The 20,143-nt window shown below is 39.3% G+C and overlaps 1 protein-coding gene across 5 annotated transcripts in view; it reads right to left on the reverse strand.

The window, feature by feature from the left end:
- Window positions 1-20,143, reverse strand: part of CEP85L (centrosomal protein 85 like) — a 253,552-nt gene that overhangs the window by 177,334 nt on the left and 56,075 nt on the right. For 4 of the 5 annotated variants that reach the window (XM_054493076.2, XM_054493078.2, XM_054493079.2 and 1 more), the window contains one exon: window positions 19,091-19,199. In XM_054493076.2, coding sequence (XP_054349051.1) covers window positions 19,091-19,172 — 82 coding nt within the window. In that variant the 5' untranslated portion in view covers window positions 19,173-19,199. Of the gene's footprint in view, window positions 1-17,595; window positions 18,205-19,090; window positions 19,200-20,143 lie in introns of those variants that run through there. The other variant, XM_054493080.2, reaches the window with a different exon arrangement.

The raw sequence follows: 20,143 nt of genomic DNA on the forward strand, positions 1-20,143 counted from the left end.
GTTTTTAGCTAATTAAAGGTTTTTCAATGTTCTTTCAATGTTTATTTTCACTTACTCATTTTTACTTAACTTTTATTTGACTTTTTCTGTTTTACCCATTACTTATTTTATTGTCTAGTACAGTGCTACTCAAAGGATATCAATGGACCAGTGCCAACCTGTACTATTTGTTACAAGTTAGACACAGAAATAAATAAGCATCTAGAAATGTTATTGTACTATAATTAGAAAGAGAAATTTTAAATCCGTTCAACTTTATATAAAACCTGTAGAAGCACAAATCTTTACTAATGCCTAATACAGTGATTCTCAATTCAGGGCTTTCAGAATTATTCATAAAAGTTAAGAAGTTCCCCTATATGAATTTTAGGCTCTCATTTCAATGACAGTTCTTAAAAAATTAATAAGCACATTACAGATTATCTGAACAGCCAACTTAAAACATTATTTCCACATAATTTCAATGCTCCTATAATGCTCCTATATCTGTATAGCAGCCTTAAAAAGATTTATCACATAATTCAATGTCCCCATTTGTGTTTTACAGTTGAAATAGCAGTTGCTTCTAAGTAAAGAGCAAATGACATTACTGGGTATTTACCATTATTTGAAACAAGATAGCTTTACAGAATTATTCATTGATACCCTATTGAAACCGGCATGCAAGGAATGCCTTCTGGCAGTTTAAACATAAGGGTAACAAAACAACAAACATGCATAAAATTAATTATGCCAGTTTTTTTAACCACACTTTTAGGAACAGTTGTTCTCTATGTTAATATTAAAATCGAAACATATAAACAAATTAATAAAACCAGACCTAAAGCTACTTCTATCATACTAAGCTCAACATTAATGATTCACTTTTAATAAAACATTGTCACATTATTTTATTTAATGCACATTTATTTATTTAAATGCAATTTATCAATTAAATTTAGGCTTTATAGATGTATAAAGTATATAAGCAGCCTTAAAAGCCTTATACATTTAAATTAACAAATCAAATTTGAAAAACAGTGGCCAAAGAGACACTTTTACCAGCTTTGAGGTCCAGAACAACCACCTAAAGCTTTGTAGATTCTAGACTTCTCTCAGAATGACACTTTTCAATTCAAGTGATTCAACACTCACATTAAAGCACCAGAAGAAGGCATTCTGTCACCAGATCTATTCTAATTCTGATCTGTGGTCTATAATCTATACCAAAATGTTTTTTTCAATCAGGTAACATCCCATCTAAATGAGCTCAAAGTCCTGCCTAAACTATTATCAAAAATGGCAACCAGCCTAGTCTCACAAGTGCAAACCTATTAGCTGGATTTTTTTTTTTTTTTTAAGAATACCCAGCAAATAGCATAAATAGGCTGGGACTATATGTAAATGAAAAATAAATATAAGAAAAGATGCCAAATCTCACTAATAGTGGGAGAAGTGAAAAAGACAATAAATTTTCTGGATTTTTAAAACTATCAAGTTGACAAAAGAAAGACTGGTGTCAACCAAGTGAAGGGAATGTTCATATATTTTTGTGGCCTTGCAAATTGGTACAACCTTTCTAAAGGGCAAACTGGAAAGTGGTATCTAAATTTCAACATAGACACGACCTTCTACTGAGAATTTATCCTAAGGAAATATCAGACAATTAGAAATAAATATGAGTATAAGGACATTCCTGACAGCACTGCTTAAAGTAAATGCCTATGAACAAAATATAAACTGTTAATTAGTTGATAATGTTTAAGTGCTAAAAATGATTTTATCAACCTATTTTTTAACATGGAAGAACATCCAGAATATATTTAGTGTGTATGGAAGAGAAGCATTTTACGTAGCTGTATACATAATATGATTCCACAGTTAGAGAAGAGTTTGTACATTTACATACATGGAAGAAGCTTTCAGGGAGCTCTATATCTAAATGCTAACACTGACTATGTTTTACTAAAGGAAGAAATACATTACAGGAACATTTACTCCATCATTGGTTATTATTATTATTCATTCTACCAGTTTATGTGGGGAAATGCTGAAAATTACGTATACTGATTTGCAGATTACATCAACATTTGATTCTGAGATTAGAAACCAGCTATAGATCAAGATATGTAAATTCAGATTCCTAGTAACAATTTTTACAAAAGCTGCATAAAATGGCTAAAATTAAAACCCTCACTTTTAGGCAATATAACTATTTTGAGCAGTATAAAGTCATGCTCCATTAAAGCCTACAACACACCTCCACCCTATTTATTGCTGACAAGTCTTGGCCAATAAACCATTTGTGGATTAAAAGGAAATAATCGTTCTCTCTCTCACTCTCTCTCTCCACTCACTCACTCTCTCACTCCAGTAATGGGGAGGAAAGCCCACTGTATATATTAATGCTATGGTGTTATTATCACGAGCTAGGACAACCTTGTATAATTAACTATTGCCAGAAAAACAGTTCAATAAAACCTTTTTCTGTCAAGAGCCAGATTATAAATAGTTTCAGTTTTGTGGGTCACTCAATCTCCATCTCAACTAGCCAATTCTGCCACTGTAGTCTAAATCAGCTGTAGACAATAAAATGGATGTGGCTATGTTGTAATAAAACTTTATTTACAAAAACAGGTGACAAGTCAGATGTAACCTGGGGGCCAGTATGCAGACTCCTGAGATGTGGTAAAAAATCATTCTAACTGAAAAGAGTCCCTAAAATTCAACTGATTCATAAGTAACTCCAGCCAGCATGTTAATTCATTCCTTTATTTGGAAGAAAAGTGAGCTCATCCTAGAGTACATATCAGCAAGCCAGGCTGCCCAGAATCTGACAATTCATGAAAGCACTACTGAGGATTTTCAAGGATTACAAAGACAAATAAATGTCAACAAGTGTTTTAGGTTTCTTTTTCCAGAATAAATGATCTCAGTTTATCCATATGGTATGGAACTCCTGGACAATGTCAAATATGTGTAATGGTTAATTTTACATGACAACTTGACTGGACCATGAGGTGCCCAGATATACAGTCAAACATTACTTCCGTGAAGGTGTTTGGATGAGCGCAACATTCAAATTGGTTGACTGGATAAGACAGACTGCCCTCTATAATGTGGGTGGGCTTCACTGAACCGGCTGAAGGCCTGAACATAACAAAAAAGCTAACCATCCCCTAAGCAAAAGAGAATTCTTCTTGCCTGATCCCCTTTGACTAAATACACTAGTACACTGGCTTCTTCCTACCTTCGAGCTTGAACTGATCTCTTCCTGGGGCTTGAGCCTGCCAACCTTCAGACTGGAACTATGCTATCAATAATCCCAGGTCTCCAGCTTGCCAAGTCACCTCACAGATCTTGGGACTTGTCAGCCACCATAATCTCATGAGCCAATTCTTAATTAATTAATTAAATACTATTGGCTCTGTTTCTCTGGAGAACTTGAATACAATATTGGGAAAACTAGAAAAATTCTAATTTTGCCTACAGATATGAAAAAGTGGGGACAGCCTTCTATTTAGAAAAGAACAATAGTTGTAATCCTCAATTTCCATCCCAGTATTTCAATATCATCTACTCAATATGATACCTATTCCACAGATTTCCAAAGCACATCAGTACAATCTCAACTATCTGTTATCTCTTATACAAAAAAAGCTGTAAGAAATGACAGAGAAAATGGTCTAAGACATGCTATCATTCCGTCCCTCTAGAAACTCTAAATTCTATCTTTGAATCACAGAGCAGTACATACTTAGAGCCTTTTTATTTAGCAACTCAGGGAAATGATCTTCCTAAAATTTCTTTCAGTGTACTGCCACCTTACAAACTTGAACCTCTGACTTTTACAGAAGGACACAAAAAGTAAGCAACCACATAAATCATCAAATTGTTGTCTAGGCCGGGCAAGGTGGCTCACACCTGTAATCCCAGCACTTTGGGAGGCCAACGGTGGCAGACAGCTTGAGTTCAAGAGTTTAAGACCAGCCTGGGAAACATGGCAAAAGCCCATCTCTACAAAAGAAAAAAAAAAAAAATTCAAAAAAATGCCTCTGTGCATGGTGGCACATACCTGTAGTCTCAGCTACCTGGGAAGCTAAGCTACTTGAACCCAGGAGGTGGAGGCTGCAGTAAATCAAGATCATGCCACTACACTCCAGCCTGGGTAATAAAGCAAGACTCTGTCTCAAAAAAAAAAAAAAAAAAAGTTGTCTATATATTTAAGAAGTTAAAAGCAAACACTAAAAATATTTGCAGATATGGTATTAATGCATAATTATAAAGAGATCATAAGCAAATTAAAAATAAATAAATACTAAATGGTTTAGTCTAAATGGACAAAGGACAAACCCCAAAGGGAAAAACACAAATAAAAAATTCTGAAAAACAGTCCAAGCCCACTGGTAAGCAAGTAGTATCAAATTCAGAAGACATGCTATTTTTCAGCTATCAATCTAGCAAAAATATTAAAAGAAAAAAACAAGTGTTCCTAGATACTCCCATACACTGATAATGGTAATGTTAATTTATTCATTACAAAAACACAACCTTTTGATAGGCTATTAGGCAATATACATCACGTGTAGCACATGCCTGTAATACCAGCTACTCAGGAAGCTGAGGTAAGATTGCTTAAGCCCAGGAGTTCGAGACCAGCCTGGGCAACATAGTGAGACCGTCTCAAAAAAAAAAAGAAAAGAATTAACTATATGAATTGATCTCCTCCCACTTGAACTAATTTGCCTTAACCTTTAAACATAACTGTGTCTTTAAAAAGATCTGGTATTGTATGTGCCTCAAACACTGAAGATGATTAACAAATATCATGAAAATAACATTCTAATCTTTTAATTTAAACTGAAAAAATTCACAGTCTGAGAAGAATGATATGACTTGTCTTTAGACAAGTCAATCCAGAAGCACAATACAGGAAGAAGTACATGTGAAATATGCTGACCAGGTGATTTAATAAGGAAAATTTTCTCACAGAATAGTTACAAGACTATGTTACTGTAATGGGAATATTGATATCTAGTATGCAATATGCACTTAAAAACTTAAAATAAGGCTGAATAACCTCTGGCAATAATGTCTTACCTAAAGACAAAAGCACTGCTATAAGAACAGCAAAGATCCCAAGAAACTCTACATTGGAACTCCTCTTTGGAAGACAATGTTACATTTTTCAATACTAATTTTTTAATACTAATTTTAATTATTTTAAATAGAATACTGAGTGCCTGGGGATAACATTAAAAATTCTGAATATTTCTCAGGAAGATTAGCATTAAATAAAAAAGCAACCTATTTTACTTCTGAAGCTCTTTTATTGGAAGCAAAAATGCATACAGTATCAAGTATTCCACAGCATTTGAATATATATGTAACTGCACTGAGAACAAGAACTAATCTCATTGAATATTTTAATGACAGCTCTAAATTGAAGAAAATAAAAATAACACTACTGACAAAGCAGATTTATACTTTTAAATAAGCTGAATACATAATACAAATCGAGAATACAAATTGCAATGTTTTTCAGAATGCAGATTATCTGTCACCCATTAGTATGTTTTAAAATCAACTTGGAAACCAACACTTTCAAATAAAATAGTAGATAAAGCATGTTTACCCTTATATTACATAAGTAGCACGCGGTTCACATTTTAACATCTCTGAAATATTAACAAGTACTTTTGCACAAAGAACCTATTCTGCTGCTGGAATAACTCCACTCAAGCCAGCCTCTACTATCAGAATTATCTTCTAGAATCAAGCATGTTTATGTTATTCTTCTACTTACATAGATCTGTGAGCCCCTTACAGCATATTAAATAAAATTCAAACTCCTTAAGTTAGGCAAAGTTCTTCACCAATTGTCAGCTTCACTTTGCAACTTCTACCTACAAAAACTATCTAGCCACACTTACCCAATCACTTCCTCCAAACAGATGAGACTCTTTCATGACTCCAAGCTGTTTCATTTCTGTACCTTAAGAGTCCTAGTTCAGAATTAACTTGTTTTGTCTTCCCTGATTCCTCCAGGTGGCATTAAATACTTTGTTTACTCCCAACATATTATTCAAAATTCCAACAACATTTAATAAATTATATTAACCCATATGTATATGACTTTCTTCTCCCTCCCCAAACTGTGAAAAATGAAAGGCAACTTTTTTTTAGTGTCCAGTACCTAGCATAGAGCTGCACACTTATACAGGGTCTCAATAAATGTAGTCATTATAACCACTGGATACCTAACAAATGTTCACAGTATAAAATTAGAATTTTGGAAGCCTTACAATTACAACTACAAAAATATCTTTCTGTTTAGAAAAAGGATTAAAACAAGCATTTTGTTTGGTGGTTGTTGTCTGCTTATTTTAAAATCCAGGATATTTTAAACTATCCCTTGAGCCAGTACGCATTTAAGTATCTATTTAGAGATCAGTAAATATTTATCAATGCAGCTTTTTTTGAAGTAATTTTAAATAATTTAGAGAGCTGATGGCCAACATTCCTAACATGGGAAAACAGTCTCCAATAGGTAAAAAGACACAAAAGTCACACAAAAAATTAGAACATTAAACGGTAAGAAAAAGATGTTCATATTAACAGTAGCCAAAAAGAAAAAACCAACAAATCTGGAACTACACTGCAGAATATCTAGCTAAGATGACAGAAACATCACATAGTGTTATTTTCTCCATCCCAATCCTCCACTCCATTTCAGTACTATTTATCTCTAGGGTAAGTGACTCCAATAGTCTTAGTTTGTTTCTTTTATCACAGAATTACCAGTATAGCTCAGTGGAAAAGATGTGCACTATGAAACCAGGCTACCTGGGTTCAAGTTCATTCTACCTCTTATTAGCAGTAAGTCCTCATAAATCACTTAACCTCTCTGTGCCTCAATTTCTTCATATGTAAGAGAAGAAAAAAATTATAGAATAGTACCTATATTATAGGGTTGCTGTGATCAATGAACATGTAAAGTTTTTTGTTGTTGTTATTGTTTTTGAGACAGAGCCTCTCTCGGTTGCCCAGGCTGGAGTGCAGTACTGCAATCTCGGCTCACTGCAACCTTCATCCCCCAGGTTCAAGAGATTCTCCTGCCTCAACCTCCCAAGTTGTGCGGATTACAGGCACACACCACCATGCCTGGCTAATTTTTTGGGGTTTTTTTAGTAGAGATGGGGTTTCGTCATGTTGGCCAGGCTGGTCTCGAACTCCCGACCTCAGGTGATCCGCCTGCTCAGCCTCCCAAAGTACTGGGATTACAGGAGTGAGCCACTGCACCTGGCCTGTAAAGATATTTTTGAAAGTGCCAGACATACAATTAGGATCTCAATAAATGTTGTTATTTTTATTGTTGTCCATGCATAGAAATTTTCCAGAAGGATAACTAAAAACTATTAAAAATGGAGTGGAGGACTGACATGAAAGGAAGATGAAAAAGCTTACTTCACTTTAAGCTTTTCTGTACTGAGTCAACATTTTACTGAGCATGTGTAACTTTAATAATGAGAAGAAAAAAATCATCTGACAAATACCACATAATTCTTCTGTTCCTCATGAGGTACAGTACCCCACTCTCTTCCAAGTTTTTAACCTTGCTCTTTTCCCTCCCTATTCAATCAAGGACATCTACACTGTCACCAGCTTCTGTCTTAATATCTTACCAGCATGTTTACAACTACTTATCTCCTTCAAAACACAAACCCAATGCCCATCTCTCTGATAACCACCACTTTTTTAACATCATTCCAAGAGATTAAGCATAAGCTTTCTATCTCTACGATCTGCAAAGTGAATACATGCATGCCAGGGAGTACATGAGCCAATCCACTGGCAAGCTGCTAGAAGAAAAAAACTTCTGTTTATATCGAAAATTATCTTTAGGAAAAAGTAATGCATTAAATTTTGCTATAATATTTAACATACAGGTTAACACTAGTGCCCTTACTTGGATTATCAGATCATTATGTTACATATATATAACATAAACGGAGGTGCTCTATACAGAGGGCTTGACAGTGACATTCTCCTTCGTTCATTTGATTTTTTCATATCGTTATGCATTGCAGTTCATGGCTGGTTAAACAGATTTGCATATCGATAACATTATGTAGTTTTACTTAAACTAGCCCTCACAAAATGGATTTGTGGCTCTATATTACTGCAAAGAAACTTTAAGTTGAAAAACCTGAAGATAATACTAAAAATATAAGTATAAACAAACAAGAAAATAGTCAAGCTGATGCCTCCCGTGCACACTCTTCAACATTCCTTTTGCAAGAGAAAAAAAAAATTACAAAATCAGATCTGACAGTAATATGTCACCTAGCATTTCTGTTTGAAAAAATAACCACTGATCCCCATAAGAGTAAAGATGATGCTTTCAAATGAAACGTTCAATATGCAGAGGGCATACTGGAAATCAACATGACTCTTGTATCTGCATATGCAAGTTGGAAAAAATAATTTTTAAAATATATCAACTGTATGCACCACTAAAAAAAAGATGCCAATTAAATGACACCCTGAATTACATGATGCATCTATATATCAGAAATGCTAAAACATTTTTAAAGTACATTTTAAAATTGATAAAATATAATAAATATTGCATACATAAAATAGGAGTATTTGGGTGAAATTTTTGCTGTTAGGCATGTCTAAAAAATAAGGTGTCCATTGGTTCTCTATGGTCTCAAAACATTTGCTATACACCTACCCTACCCTTTTTATGAAAGGTTTGTAACAATATGTCAAAAAAATAAAACTAAACAACAGGTAGCAAAACGGGGAGGGGAACTGAGAAACTGTGCTGCTCCAATCCCAAAAGAGATCCAAAGATCTGCTCAGACATGAAAAGTTAGGTTCTAGCCAGAGGTAAAATTCTAGGCCAGAAGAAAGTAAGAATCAAGAATAAAGTAAGATCAGATTCCAAGATTGGGAATTAAACTTAAGCAGTCACTGAAGATGCTTTCAGCTAAAATAAGGTTAGCAGCATCAAGTAAGTATACTCTCAGATAAACACACTAGTCAAAAATACCTACATTAAAATCTAGCTCAATCTAAGCTAATAGGCTTTCTTGGGCTGAGCACAGTGGCTCAAATCTGTAATACCAGCACTTTGGGAGGCTGAGCAGGGTGGATCACCTGAGGTCAGGAGTTCGAGACCAGCCTGGCCAGCATGGTGAAACCCTGTCTCTACCAAAAAAAACATATAAAACAAATTAGTCCAGCGTGGTGGTGCACGCCTGTAATCCCAGCTACTTGGGAGGCGGAGGTTGCAGTGAGCCGAGATCACACCACTGCACTCCAGCCTGGGTGACAGAGAGACTCCGTCTCAAAAACAAAAAGAGTTGTGTTCAAAAAAGCATTTTGGCAACTATTAGGAATAATAGCCATGTATTTAGTTTTTGGTAAATCCTTGTTCCTGTTTAAAAACTGGGAAAATAAGGTACAGTTAACAACTAATGAGGCTGTTCATAAAACCACTACAAATATATACAACTTGGTATTTCAGACGGGCTTATCTTTGTCCTAGAACATAAGAACCATACACAACACATTTAAATGGCTAAAGAAAAATAAAAAGTCTTAAAATATTTCAAAATAATTGAGAAAATTTATAAATATATGGAAGTTTTCTGTTCCCAAAATTAAAGCACTTAACTTCTAGTCCAACTTTTCAGGACATTATTCCTAAAATGAGACAGAATGCTCAGTATTAATGAGAATGCTTCAGAAAAGCTTCGGAAATGTCATAGCAAGGCCATATATATGTAATTTCTTACGATCAGGAGGCAATCTCTGCCTCTACAAAAGCAATGTAATCAACTGGTAGAAAATGTTACACTACATGAAACATAGTCCAAATCTTTCATCCCAAAATCTTTCAGAGAAATATATAACTAAAAACTATAGTTCATTTCAGAACTCTAAACTTTAATACTAAAAACTATTTTCAAAACGAGTATCAATAAAGCAAATAAGTTTCATTCACTAGACATTAACAGTGTAGAAAGGCATACAACAGTTTCTGATCTTACATTAACTCTCTTTAAAGGAACTTAAAATCCTATCAACGACTTTAATTAATTTAGCACTACCTAATGAAGTCTTTAAACAATTTACAGCAGGAGAAAAAAAAACAAAAGTAGGAGTAGTTACTTTTCTGAGGTAGATTCTCAGATCAGACAGAGGTTAAGAAAAGCATGAAATAAAACTAGATACAGTACTAAAGTCTGGTTCCCTGACTGAGAGAATCTTCTATTCTGAGGGGCGAGAACACCGTTAACACCAGTTCAGATGCCCTGAGCAGACAGAGTACTCTGGTCAAGACTTGGCCACTGTTCAATGTAAGGAATCCCAGGAAACCCTTCAGTCCTAGGCAACCTATGACACACATCCCCTAGTTTTAAAATTGAAACTTCAGGCAAACCCAGACAACTGGTCACCCTAGCTTAATAAGTGGTAAAGAGCAATTCAAACATTTATTAAGCACTTATGTATCAATCCTTACGCAATAAAGTCAGCTCCACTGGATTAAATAATCTCTAATTTCAGCTAGGTTTAAATTTTTAAGTATCTCACTGAAACTGGCCAAATGCATTGATGCATTTTCTTCTGACTCATCTTATATGGCTGCCTGGAGGCATGAGACTGGTGATCACTACTGCCTTCAGACTCCTCTCCACCAGAACACTTCATTGTCCTGCTTTTACTCCCACCACCCTGGCTGCTCCTTCTCAGTGTCTTTGGATGGCACATCTTCCTCTGCCTGAAGAGCAAATGTTAGTGTCCCAGGGCTTAGTCCTCCACTGTCTCCTCTATTCTCTCGGTGTGATCCATGACCTTTAAACACCATTTATACCCAAGTAATTCTCAAATTCCTATCTCTCACCCAGCAACCTCCCAACTGAGCTCCAGCATTTATACCCAACTTCATACTCAACAACTCACCTGAATTTCTCAAAAGGATCTCAAATTTCACATGGCCAAAAAAGAACTCTTGATTCCATTTATCTTCCTTACACTCTCTCCCCACCGCCCTCTGCCCACTAACCTTCCCCATCTCAGGAAATGGCATCACTATCGATTATAATCACAGAAGCCAAAATTAAGATGTCATCTTTGACTCCTCTTTCCCTTAATTGACAACTCCAAACCATCAGTAAATCCTTAAGATTTCTCATGTATATCCCAAATCCATTTTCTTCTCTCCAAATCCAATCTAACCATTCTAACTCAAGCCATCATCTTCTCATCTAATAACTGCAATGGCCTATTAGCTGTGTTCCCTACTGCTGTTCTTGCCCCACTCCTCTACAATTTCTTCTTCCACAGAATAGCCAAGACTGATTGTAAACACCTAGGAAAAGGAATATCTGTTCCATGTCCCCAATACATGGGTACAGTATCTGCCTCATAGTAGGCACTCAATGTGCTCAGGAGTGAAAGAATGAAGTCACTCCCCAGCATCTTCTGACATGCAGAATAGAATTCAGACTCCCTACAACCCCTAACATTATTATCAGGCCTTCCTCACCTCACAGTCCTGCTCACTAAGCTCCAGACTCACTGGAGTTCTTCAAACTTCTCGAACTCATTTCCACCTTGGAGATTTTTTGTTCCCTCCACCTGAACACTTCTCCCTTCATGTCTGCCTTCTTCTCATCATTCAGGTAACAATGTTACCTCCTCAGAGGCCTCTCTGACCAGCTACTCAAGGAGCTCTGCCCATCCTCTGCCACCTCACCAATCTTCTTTTCCTCTTAGTACTTAATACTAGCTGCAACATCTCATTATCTGTTTACTTACTGATCCTCCCCTCTAAAACGCAAGCCACTACCAGGCAGCATGGTGCTCATGCCTGTCATCCCAATACTTGGAAGGCCCAGGCGGGAGATCACTTGAGCCTAAAAGTTCAAGACCAGCCTGGGTAACAGTGAGACCTCATCTTTACAGAAAATACAAAAATTAGCCAGCAGTCATGTCACATGCCTGTATTCCCAGCTGAGCCTGAGAGGCTGAATCAAGAGGACTGCTTGATCCTGGCAGGTCAAGGCTGCAGAGACCTATGATTGCACGACCGCACTCCAGCCTGACTGACAGAGCGAGACACTGTCTCAAAAACAAAACAAAACAAACAAAAAAAAAATCTAAAAAATGCTTTTAAAAGTAAAATACGAGCCTCCGTAGAGCAAGAACCTTATCTTTCTTGTTCAATGATGTATCCCCAGAGGCTAATACAATGTCTAGCACACTATATTTATTGAAAGAATAATTCACAAACATTTCTAATGACAAGGTATCAAGCACTATGCTAGGTAACCATTTCTTTAATTAAAGAAAAACAGAAATCAAAATATTGGTATGAAAAGTAATTTGGGGCCGGGCGTGGTGGCTCACGCCTGTAATCCCAGCACTTTGGGAGGCCGAGGCTGGCAGCTCACGAGGTCAGGAGTTCAACACCAGCCTGGCCAATACTGTGAAATCCTGTCTCTACTAAAAATATGAAAATTAGCCAGGCATGGTGGCACACGCCTGTAGTCCCAGCTACTCGGGAGGCTGAGGCAGAAGAATCGCTTAAACCCATGAGGCGGAGGTTGCAGTGAGCTGAGATTGTGCCACTGCACTCCACCCTGGGCAACAGAACAAGATTCTGTCTAAAAAAAAAGTAAAGTAAAGTAATTTGATGTTATTTTTATGTTGATCATGCCCATCCTTAAATGCCCCTACACAATAAATTGCTCCTAGAATATTATTTTGCCAGTGTAAAATATGAAAATCCTGATAGTAATAATAATAATGAATAACATGTTATTGCTTAAAAATTGGCTGGGTGCGGTGGCTCATGCCTGTAATCCCAGCACTCTCGCAGGCCAAGGCAGGCGGATCACTTGAGGTCAGGAGTTCAAGACCTACCTGGTCAACATGGTGAAACCCCATCTCTACAAAAATACAAAACATTAGCCAGGTATGGTGGTTTACGCCTCTAATCCCAGATACTCGGTAGGCCGAGGCAGGAGAATCGCACTCCAGCCTGGGTGACAGAATGAGACTCTGTCTCGAAAAAAAAAAAATGATATTGCTTAAAAAGTGTCTGATGATCACGTTCTTCACTTTCTCAATGCAAAATTTATGTAATTAGGCTATAACTCAGGAAAATACTATCCAGAAGACTTTATGTCTTCATCATCTTTTCAGAGTATAAAAATACACATTTCATCCAGTCAGAAAAATCATGACTCTCTCAACCCTTTCTGTTCACACACATAAATATTACAACATGACAATAGAGGTTATCAACTCACCATTTATTGCTTGGCCTCAGATTAATTTACCAGCTTCATTCAAGCCAGGAAGTGATCAAATTCCAATTATTAATCAAGTTCATTTCACAAAAGTCATCACTAAAGTTAAGATTCACCCCTTACCCCCCAATACCTATTATGAAAGAACATGTTCAGTTGGGTTTAGGCCAGAGTTATGTTTCATTGTTACCACAGTACTCTTAGAAGTCCATCTAATTCAGAACCACAGCAGAAAACAATATTATCTGTTGTAACCATACCAGTTATTACCACTATGATTATGACATCACTAAACACCTTATGGCAATGCATCAACTAAGAGGTAAATGTAAAGCTCAAAGCAATGAACAAATGACATTTTTTTCAGCTCAAGTGTTTCATGTAACATTTTATTTTTGCACACTATAAAAGTATAATACTCTACCTCAAAATGTTTTAAGAGTTGAATATATGTTTTTGCTTTTGTTTTTTGAGACAGAGCCTCACTTTGTTGCCCAGGCTGGAGTGCAATGACATGATCTCAGCTCACTGCAAGCTCCGCCTCCCGGGTTCAGGCAATTCTCCTGCCTTCAGCCTCCTGAGTAGCTGGGATTACAGGCCCACGCCACCACGTCCGGCTAATTTTTGTACTTTTAGTAGAGACTGGGTTTCACCGTGTTGGCAAGGCTGGTTTGGAACTCCTGACCTCAAGTGATTCGCCCACCTCGGCCTCCCAAAGTGCTGGGATTATAGGCATGAGCCACTGCGTCTGGCTTATGTTAGTATTTTTAAATATTATTTATGAAAAGGAACATACTTAGCACAACTAGGTATTACTAAGTACTCAAAGTATCACTTTATCATGCTTGATTTCAAAAGCCTACGGGAAATATGTCTATCCTTCATCCAACTTGAAACCAGTATACATTCTGAACAATAGGGTAATCTCAAATGCAATCAACCAAATGCATAAAAAATATACCAATTGTTCTATTTTAAATTAGCCTTCTAACCACACTTGCCAATACAAAAAAGAGAGGCTTTTATTTGACCTTTGTAAGGAAACTTAAGAAAACACGCATTTTAGCTGGGCGTGGTTACTCATGCCTGTAATCCCAGCACTTTGGGAGGCTGAGGCGGGTGGATCACTTGAGGCCAGGAGTTCGAGACCAGCATGGCCAACATGGTGAGACCTTGTTTCTACTAAAAATACAAAAATTAGCTGTGCATGGTGTCACATGCCGGTAATCCCAGCCATTTGGGAGGCTGAGGCACGAGAACCGCTTGGAACCGGGAGGCGGAAGTTGCAGTGATCCAAGATCGCACCACTGCACTCCAGGCTGGGCAACAGAGGGAAACTATGAGTATTTATTTATTTATTTTTTGAGACATTTTATTTTTGGTTTATAACAGTTACTCCATAAAGCTGAAAAATGGGAAAAGCCAAATCAAACTGAATCCTAAAGCGAAGGCTAAAAGTTCAGTATTTTTCAAACTACACTTATTATTCCTATTTTTTACTGCCATTTCTTTAAAAAAGTAATTTCTTCTGATTTTTAGAAAGTGATTCTATAGGCCGGGCGCAGTGGCTCACGCCTGTAATCCCAGCACTTCCGGAGGCCGAGGCAGGAAGATCACGAGGTCAGGAGATCGAGACCATCCTGGGTAACACGGTGAAACCCCGTCTCTACTAAAAATACAAAAAAATAACCCAGGTGTGGTGGTGGGCGCCTGTAGTCCCAGCTACTCGGGAGACTGAGGCAGGAGAATGGCGTGAACCCGGGAGGCGGAGCTTGCAGTGAGCTGAGACCGTGCCACTGCACTCCAGCCTGGGCAACAGAGACTGTCTCAAAAAAAAAAAAAAAACGAAAGTGGTTCTATAGTACCTTTGGCTTTTCCTTTAGTCTAGTTACATATTTGTATAAACAAATAAACCAGTTTCAGGGCACCTTGAATTAATCCACATATTAAGATAAACTCATTTTAATACCAGAAATTATTTACTTATCCCTGCCTTCACACTTTGTTTTCAGACAAGTCCAATTTTAGGGCTGGAATAATTGGTCAAATTATTCAAAAGATATACTGAACAATATTTCAAAAATAAAAATTTTCTTCCAATTATCAGGAAAAAAGATCCCTATATGAATCAACTCAGAGGTCATTATCTTGACCTTCACCATCTGCTCATTTGCACAAGAAGCAACACAAGTTTTTCATCTAAGGTAGAACTTCTTAAAACTTAAAATTACCTAAGATAATTTTAAATATTTATGTTTGCTCAAAAAGGGAAGAAACACAATAAATAAGTACATTACTATTTCAGCATGTAACTGAAAAAAAAACTTTTACAAAGGCATGTCCTGACTTGCCAATGGTTTATTACTGACAAATTGAGATAAAATACACACTTTGGTACAGCTATACTGTCCAAATTTCTTCAATTTGGGTAGTATTTACAAAGTATCTTCTTCCACTATTATTCTATGCCATAGCAAATGTCTCTCTACAGGCTGCAACATAACAAAGTCCTTCCTTACTTAACTTTAAATACTAAAACGTTCTCTTCTTCATAGAAAACAATGAAAAACAGACAACATGCCTCAGTGATATACCTCCAAACAAGCTGCTATTATCACGAATAAATTTTAATAGGTTAGACTACAAAGATATTACAGATGGCTTTTGACATTTTCAGATAAATTGAAACCACTCCCTCCAGCCCCTAGGGATAATGAAGTAGCTTCTCAATCACTGAAGTTACTTAAATGACAGGATTTGTGAATAATCTGTAAACTGGGAAACCTCTGAACTACTGTCTCCTTAGGACAAATAGCATACAATTTAGAAAAAAAGAATCCCTACTTAACATTGCTTTTTACTAAATTCATGCCTACATTAAATTTCAGGACCAAACTTAAGTGAATGATTCAAATCATTCATTAACATACATTAAGTGTTTCAGGACCAAACTTAAGTGAATGATTCAAATCTAACTCTGGCTTTTTAAAATGTATACATGTCTTTTTAAAAACCACACCACAAATATCTAAACTATCAAAGAATTGCATTATTCGAAATTTCAATAGCCTGATATTAGTGACTCGGTTAGTGCCTGATTTTTTTTAAATAGCAGAAAATATTACCATCAAAAGACCCCTTTCCAAATGCTGCTTCTGCTTTTTTGTTTTGTAAATAACAGCTTTGGAAACGTATGCAAAAATATCTCTAAGTTACACAAGTCGAGCTCAAACACTTTGTGGAGCAAGGTTACTTAACAGGAGTCCCAGAAACAGCTAAAATTGTAGGGAAAATTTTGTGTATGTATATATGGCATTGTTTTTCCTGCACAGAATGTCCTTTTAACTCAGTTTCTCAAAAGGCCTCAAAACTCAAGATTAAAAGTGCCTGGAAAGACCATCATCTTTAGAGAACATATCACAGGCAACCCAAGACTTATTTTTTATCCCAAGTTAGGGGAGGATTTATCCTAATTTTGTGGCTCCTACACAACTTCTGAGCGACGCAAGCATGAAATGGCTGTCCGATACAAACAGCCCCCTTCAGACACGGAATGCAGCAAACCCCTAATTTTCCTTGAAGGGGCAACGGAAAGCCAAACGGATTCGTAACCTGGTTGCTCAATGGTCCATTGGCTACTGCAGGACGCGCCCTCCCCTTACGCCGGAGGGGCTGCGGGGCGGCGACCAGGTTCCTCCGAGGGGCTGAAGTTCCCCTGGGGGTGACTGAGAGCGGCCGCATCACCGGCAGCATCCTCCCTCCCCAAAACATGCCCTAAAAGTAGCGGCTGCGGGCGTGGGCACAGCCAACCCCAGCCTGCGCCTACCAGAAGTCGGCAGGGCGCGGAACTGCGGCCCCTCCGAGACGCGCCCGGGCGGCCGCCGCAGCACTGTCGCAGCGACCTTCCCGCCCGGGTCCCCGCGAGCAACGGGCAAGCCCCGTTATCACGCCGGTCACACAACCCACGAGTGAAAGGAAAAAACCGGGCAGACAATAAAGCCCAACCCGCGGGGGCCCAAGCGAGCTAGAAGTTGGGGGCGCTGGGGCTGCAGCCCAAGGAGGAGCGGCGGGGACGACGGGATGCGGGGCTGATGCGCCTGCGACGCGGCAAGCCAGATGTCAGCCCGGGTGCTGGCAGCGGGGAGGACACTGGGCACGCGGCGGCGTCGGGGAGGCGGCCGGGGTAAGACAGGCCTGAGGCGGGAGGGGAGCGGCGGCGAGGTCCCGAGGCGCCGCGGTCGGCCGTGACCCCCCACCCCAGCCGGGGCGCTGTCCCGTTCTTTACCGGCAGGGAAGCTGCGGGCTCCGCCGGGGCTATCCCGGCCGCTGGCCACCGGAGCCAGGAAGCGCCCCCACATCGCGGGCGAGAGGGCCGGGTGGGCCGGGGACGCCCGACTCCTCACGTCCGTCCTCCTGCTTCTTCGGCGGCGGAAACTTGCGCGGAGCGTGGGCCTCGGCGACACGGACAGGAGGAAAGGCGGGATGGCTGGTTAACGGCTGCTCAGCTACGGGCGGGGAGCGCAGGGGCCAGATTCGCCGCAGTGGCGGCGGCTGCCATGGCCAAGCCGGCTGGGCTGAGGCCCGCGCCGGGGAAGCGGCGACACGGCGGTGACGGCTGCTAGATCCCCGGCTGAGCCCAGGCTCAAAGGCTCCAGGCGAAGTTGCAGCTGCGGGTTCTCTCCGCCCCCTCCGCCGGCGGAGCCAGAGCCGCGGCTGGGGCCGCGAGGGGGCGGGGCCTCGGGCAATGACTTCAGGCGTGCGCGGCGCCGCGCGGGGCGGGGACTGCGGGGGGAGGGTGGGCTACCCCGACTCAGCTTCGCCTCCTTGGCGGCGACTGGGCTGTCCCGCTGTCCCGCCCTCCCGCCGCATCCCTCCGTCTCCATCCTCCCGCCCTGCGAGTTGAGTAGAGGGCAGCGACTTGGCCTATTTTGCGATACTTGCCCCTCCCTTGGGTAATCCCTCACGCCCTCCCTCCGGCCACCTCTTTGAAGACACGTGGAAGACCTGCCCCCGGCGTCACCACCGCTGGAGATGAAACGGCCAAACCAGGGCGCGGCTGAGGGGGCTTCCAGCCTCCCTTGGAATTAGGATTGGGATTTAAATCCTCTTCTGTATTCCTTCGTTTATAGATCACTTTAGGGGCAGAAAAGGGGTGGTTTTCCTTTACTAATTTAATTGGGGCGTGGGGGCAACACAGGCACCAGAATATAACACAGGGATGTGCACCGGAAAAGACCCGGGGGTAATTAGTACCCGAGGGGGAGGGGGGCCGTCATTGTAATCGCACAACGTTTCAGATTAGCAAGCAGAAAGTAAAAATGGCACCAAAGTCGGTAAAGGGAGTCCTTTCCTCCTTGCCCCCTACTCCTTCACGTTCTTCCTCTTCTTGGCCCGTTTCCACCCTTCACCTGAACCCTTAGTGCAGGATGAGACGTCCTAAGGAAGGGCGAAAAGGGACAGCATCGTTTTATTTTTAAATCTTACTTCTCACTGGCAATATGGTGATGCTTCCAACGTTTAGTTACGAACTAGTTCGTATAAAAAATTCTGGGCCAGCACTGTGGTGGGAGACGGGCTCTGCAGTAGGCCCATCACTCAGAGGTAAGCCGGAACGCAGGTCACTTAACTGGAGAGGCTTTGAGTTCCGCTTTTCCTGTTCTGGAATCTTGCGAACAGAGGCCTCATATTTGCATTTTTCCCTTAAAGACACTTGAATTGGGAAATACTACTTAAAACTCTTGGAAGTTAAATTACATTTAGGTGTGTGTTCTATCACTTACCACATCCGTGTTGTAATTTATCTGATTGGAGTTTTACATTTAGTCTCCCTGTGGTAGACTTCCAATTATTTCTCCAAATCATGTAATGTTGGCCAAGGGTCAGCTGTTTCTGATGATAAAAAGATATAGAAACATGAAAGACGAATGTGATTGGTTCCTTTTTCTGATTTAAATGTGCATTAGCTCGTTTTATCTAACACTTGAAGAGGATAGATTTTTTTAAGTCCCAAAAAGAAAATTAGCAGAAGCTATAGCACTATGTAAAGTATACATTTTTTTTTTATGCTTTGTAGTTACCACAGTCTCAGGAACAGAATTTTTGAAATTCATTTGTGATGCAGTTCTAAGAAGTGTATAAAATATTACAGAAATATCTTGGCCTTTGCGAGTTTAAAATGCACTTATTATTTCAAAACTGCCAATTTCCTAATTCTAAACAGTGTTTAAAGAGAATCATTTACTCGGGTTTTCTACATCTTTTTATCAATATAAAGGCATGCTACTACACACAAAAAAAAGTACATGCGAAGGTGAAAGTATCTAAAATATTTCAATATCTATTACAGAGTAAAAGCAAACAGTAAAAACATGTTGCTCTTTTGGCACTTGGCAACAAATATAAAATTTTTGTGTCCCTAGTAATTAAACTTGGAAGGATAGAGGGCTAATGCAATTAAAATTAATTGAAATACTAAGTGAGAATATTATGTAAAGTATCCATTTCTTTTAATCATATGAATTCTGAGTATATACTGAACTAATGCTTCCCCCCACATCCATGATACATGGATGATATGTACATGGTATCATACAGCCATGGTTTTCAGAATGATTAAAATTTATCATAACACAAGTTGGAGAACCTAAGGACTACCTAACCATTACTAAACCCCATGTGGTAAACTGCCATATTTTTGTTTTGTTGTGACAGTGTGTTAGGACTACAAGGAGACTTTTACAAGCAAAGACAGTTACCGTTGAACCTCAATAAACCTCAATCTTGGCAGTTGTTCCACTGCGCAGATATAAGTAATGAAAATAGTGACTCTGTGT

Source organism: Pongo pygmaeus, chromosome 5 (assembly GCF_028885625.2).
Source record: "Pongo pygmaeus isolate AG05252 chromosome 5, NHGRI_mPonPyg2-v2.0_pri, whole genome shotgun sequence".
Taxonomy (NCBI): domain Eukaryota; kingdom Metazoa; phylum Chordata; class Mammalia; order Primates; family Hominidae; genus Pongo; species Pongo pygmaeus.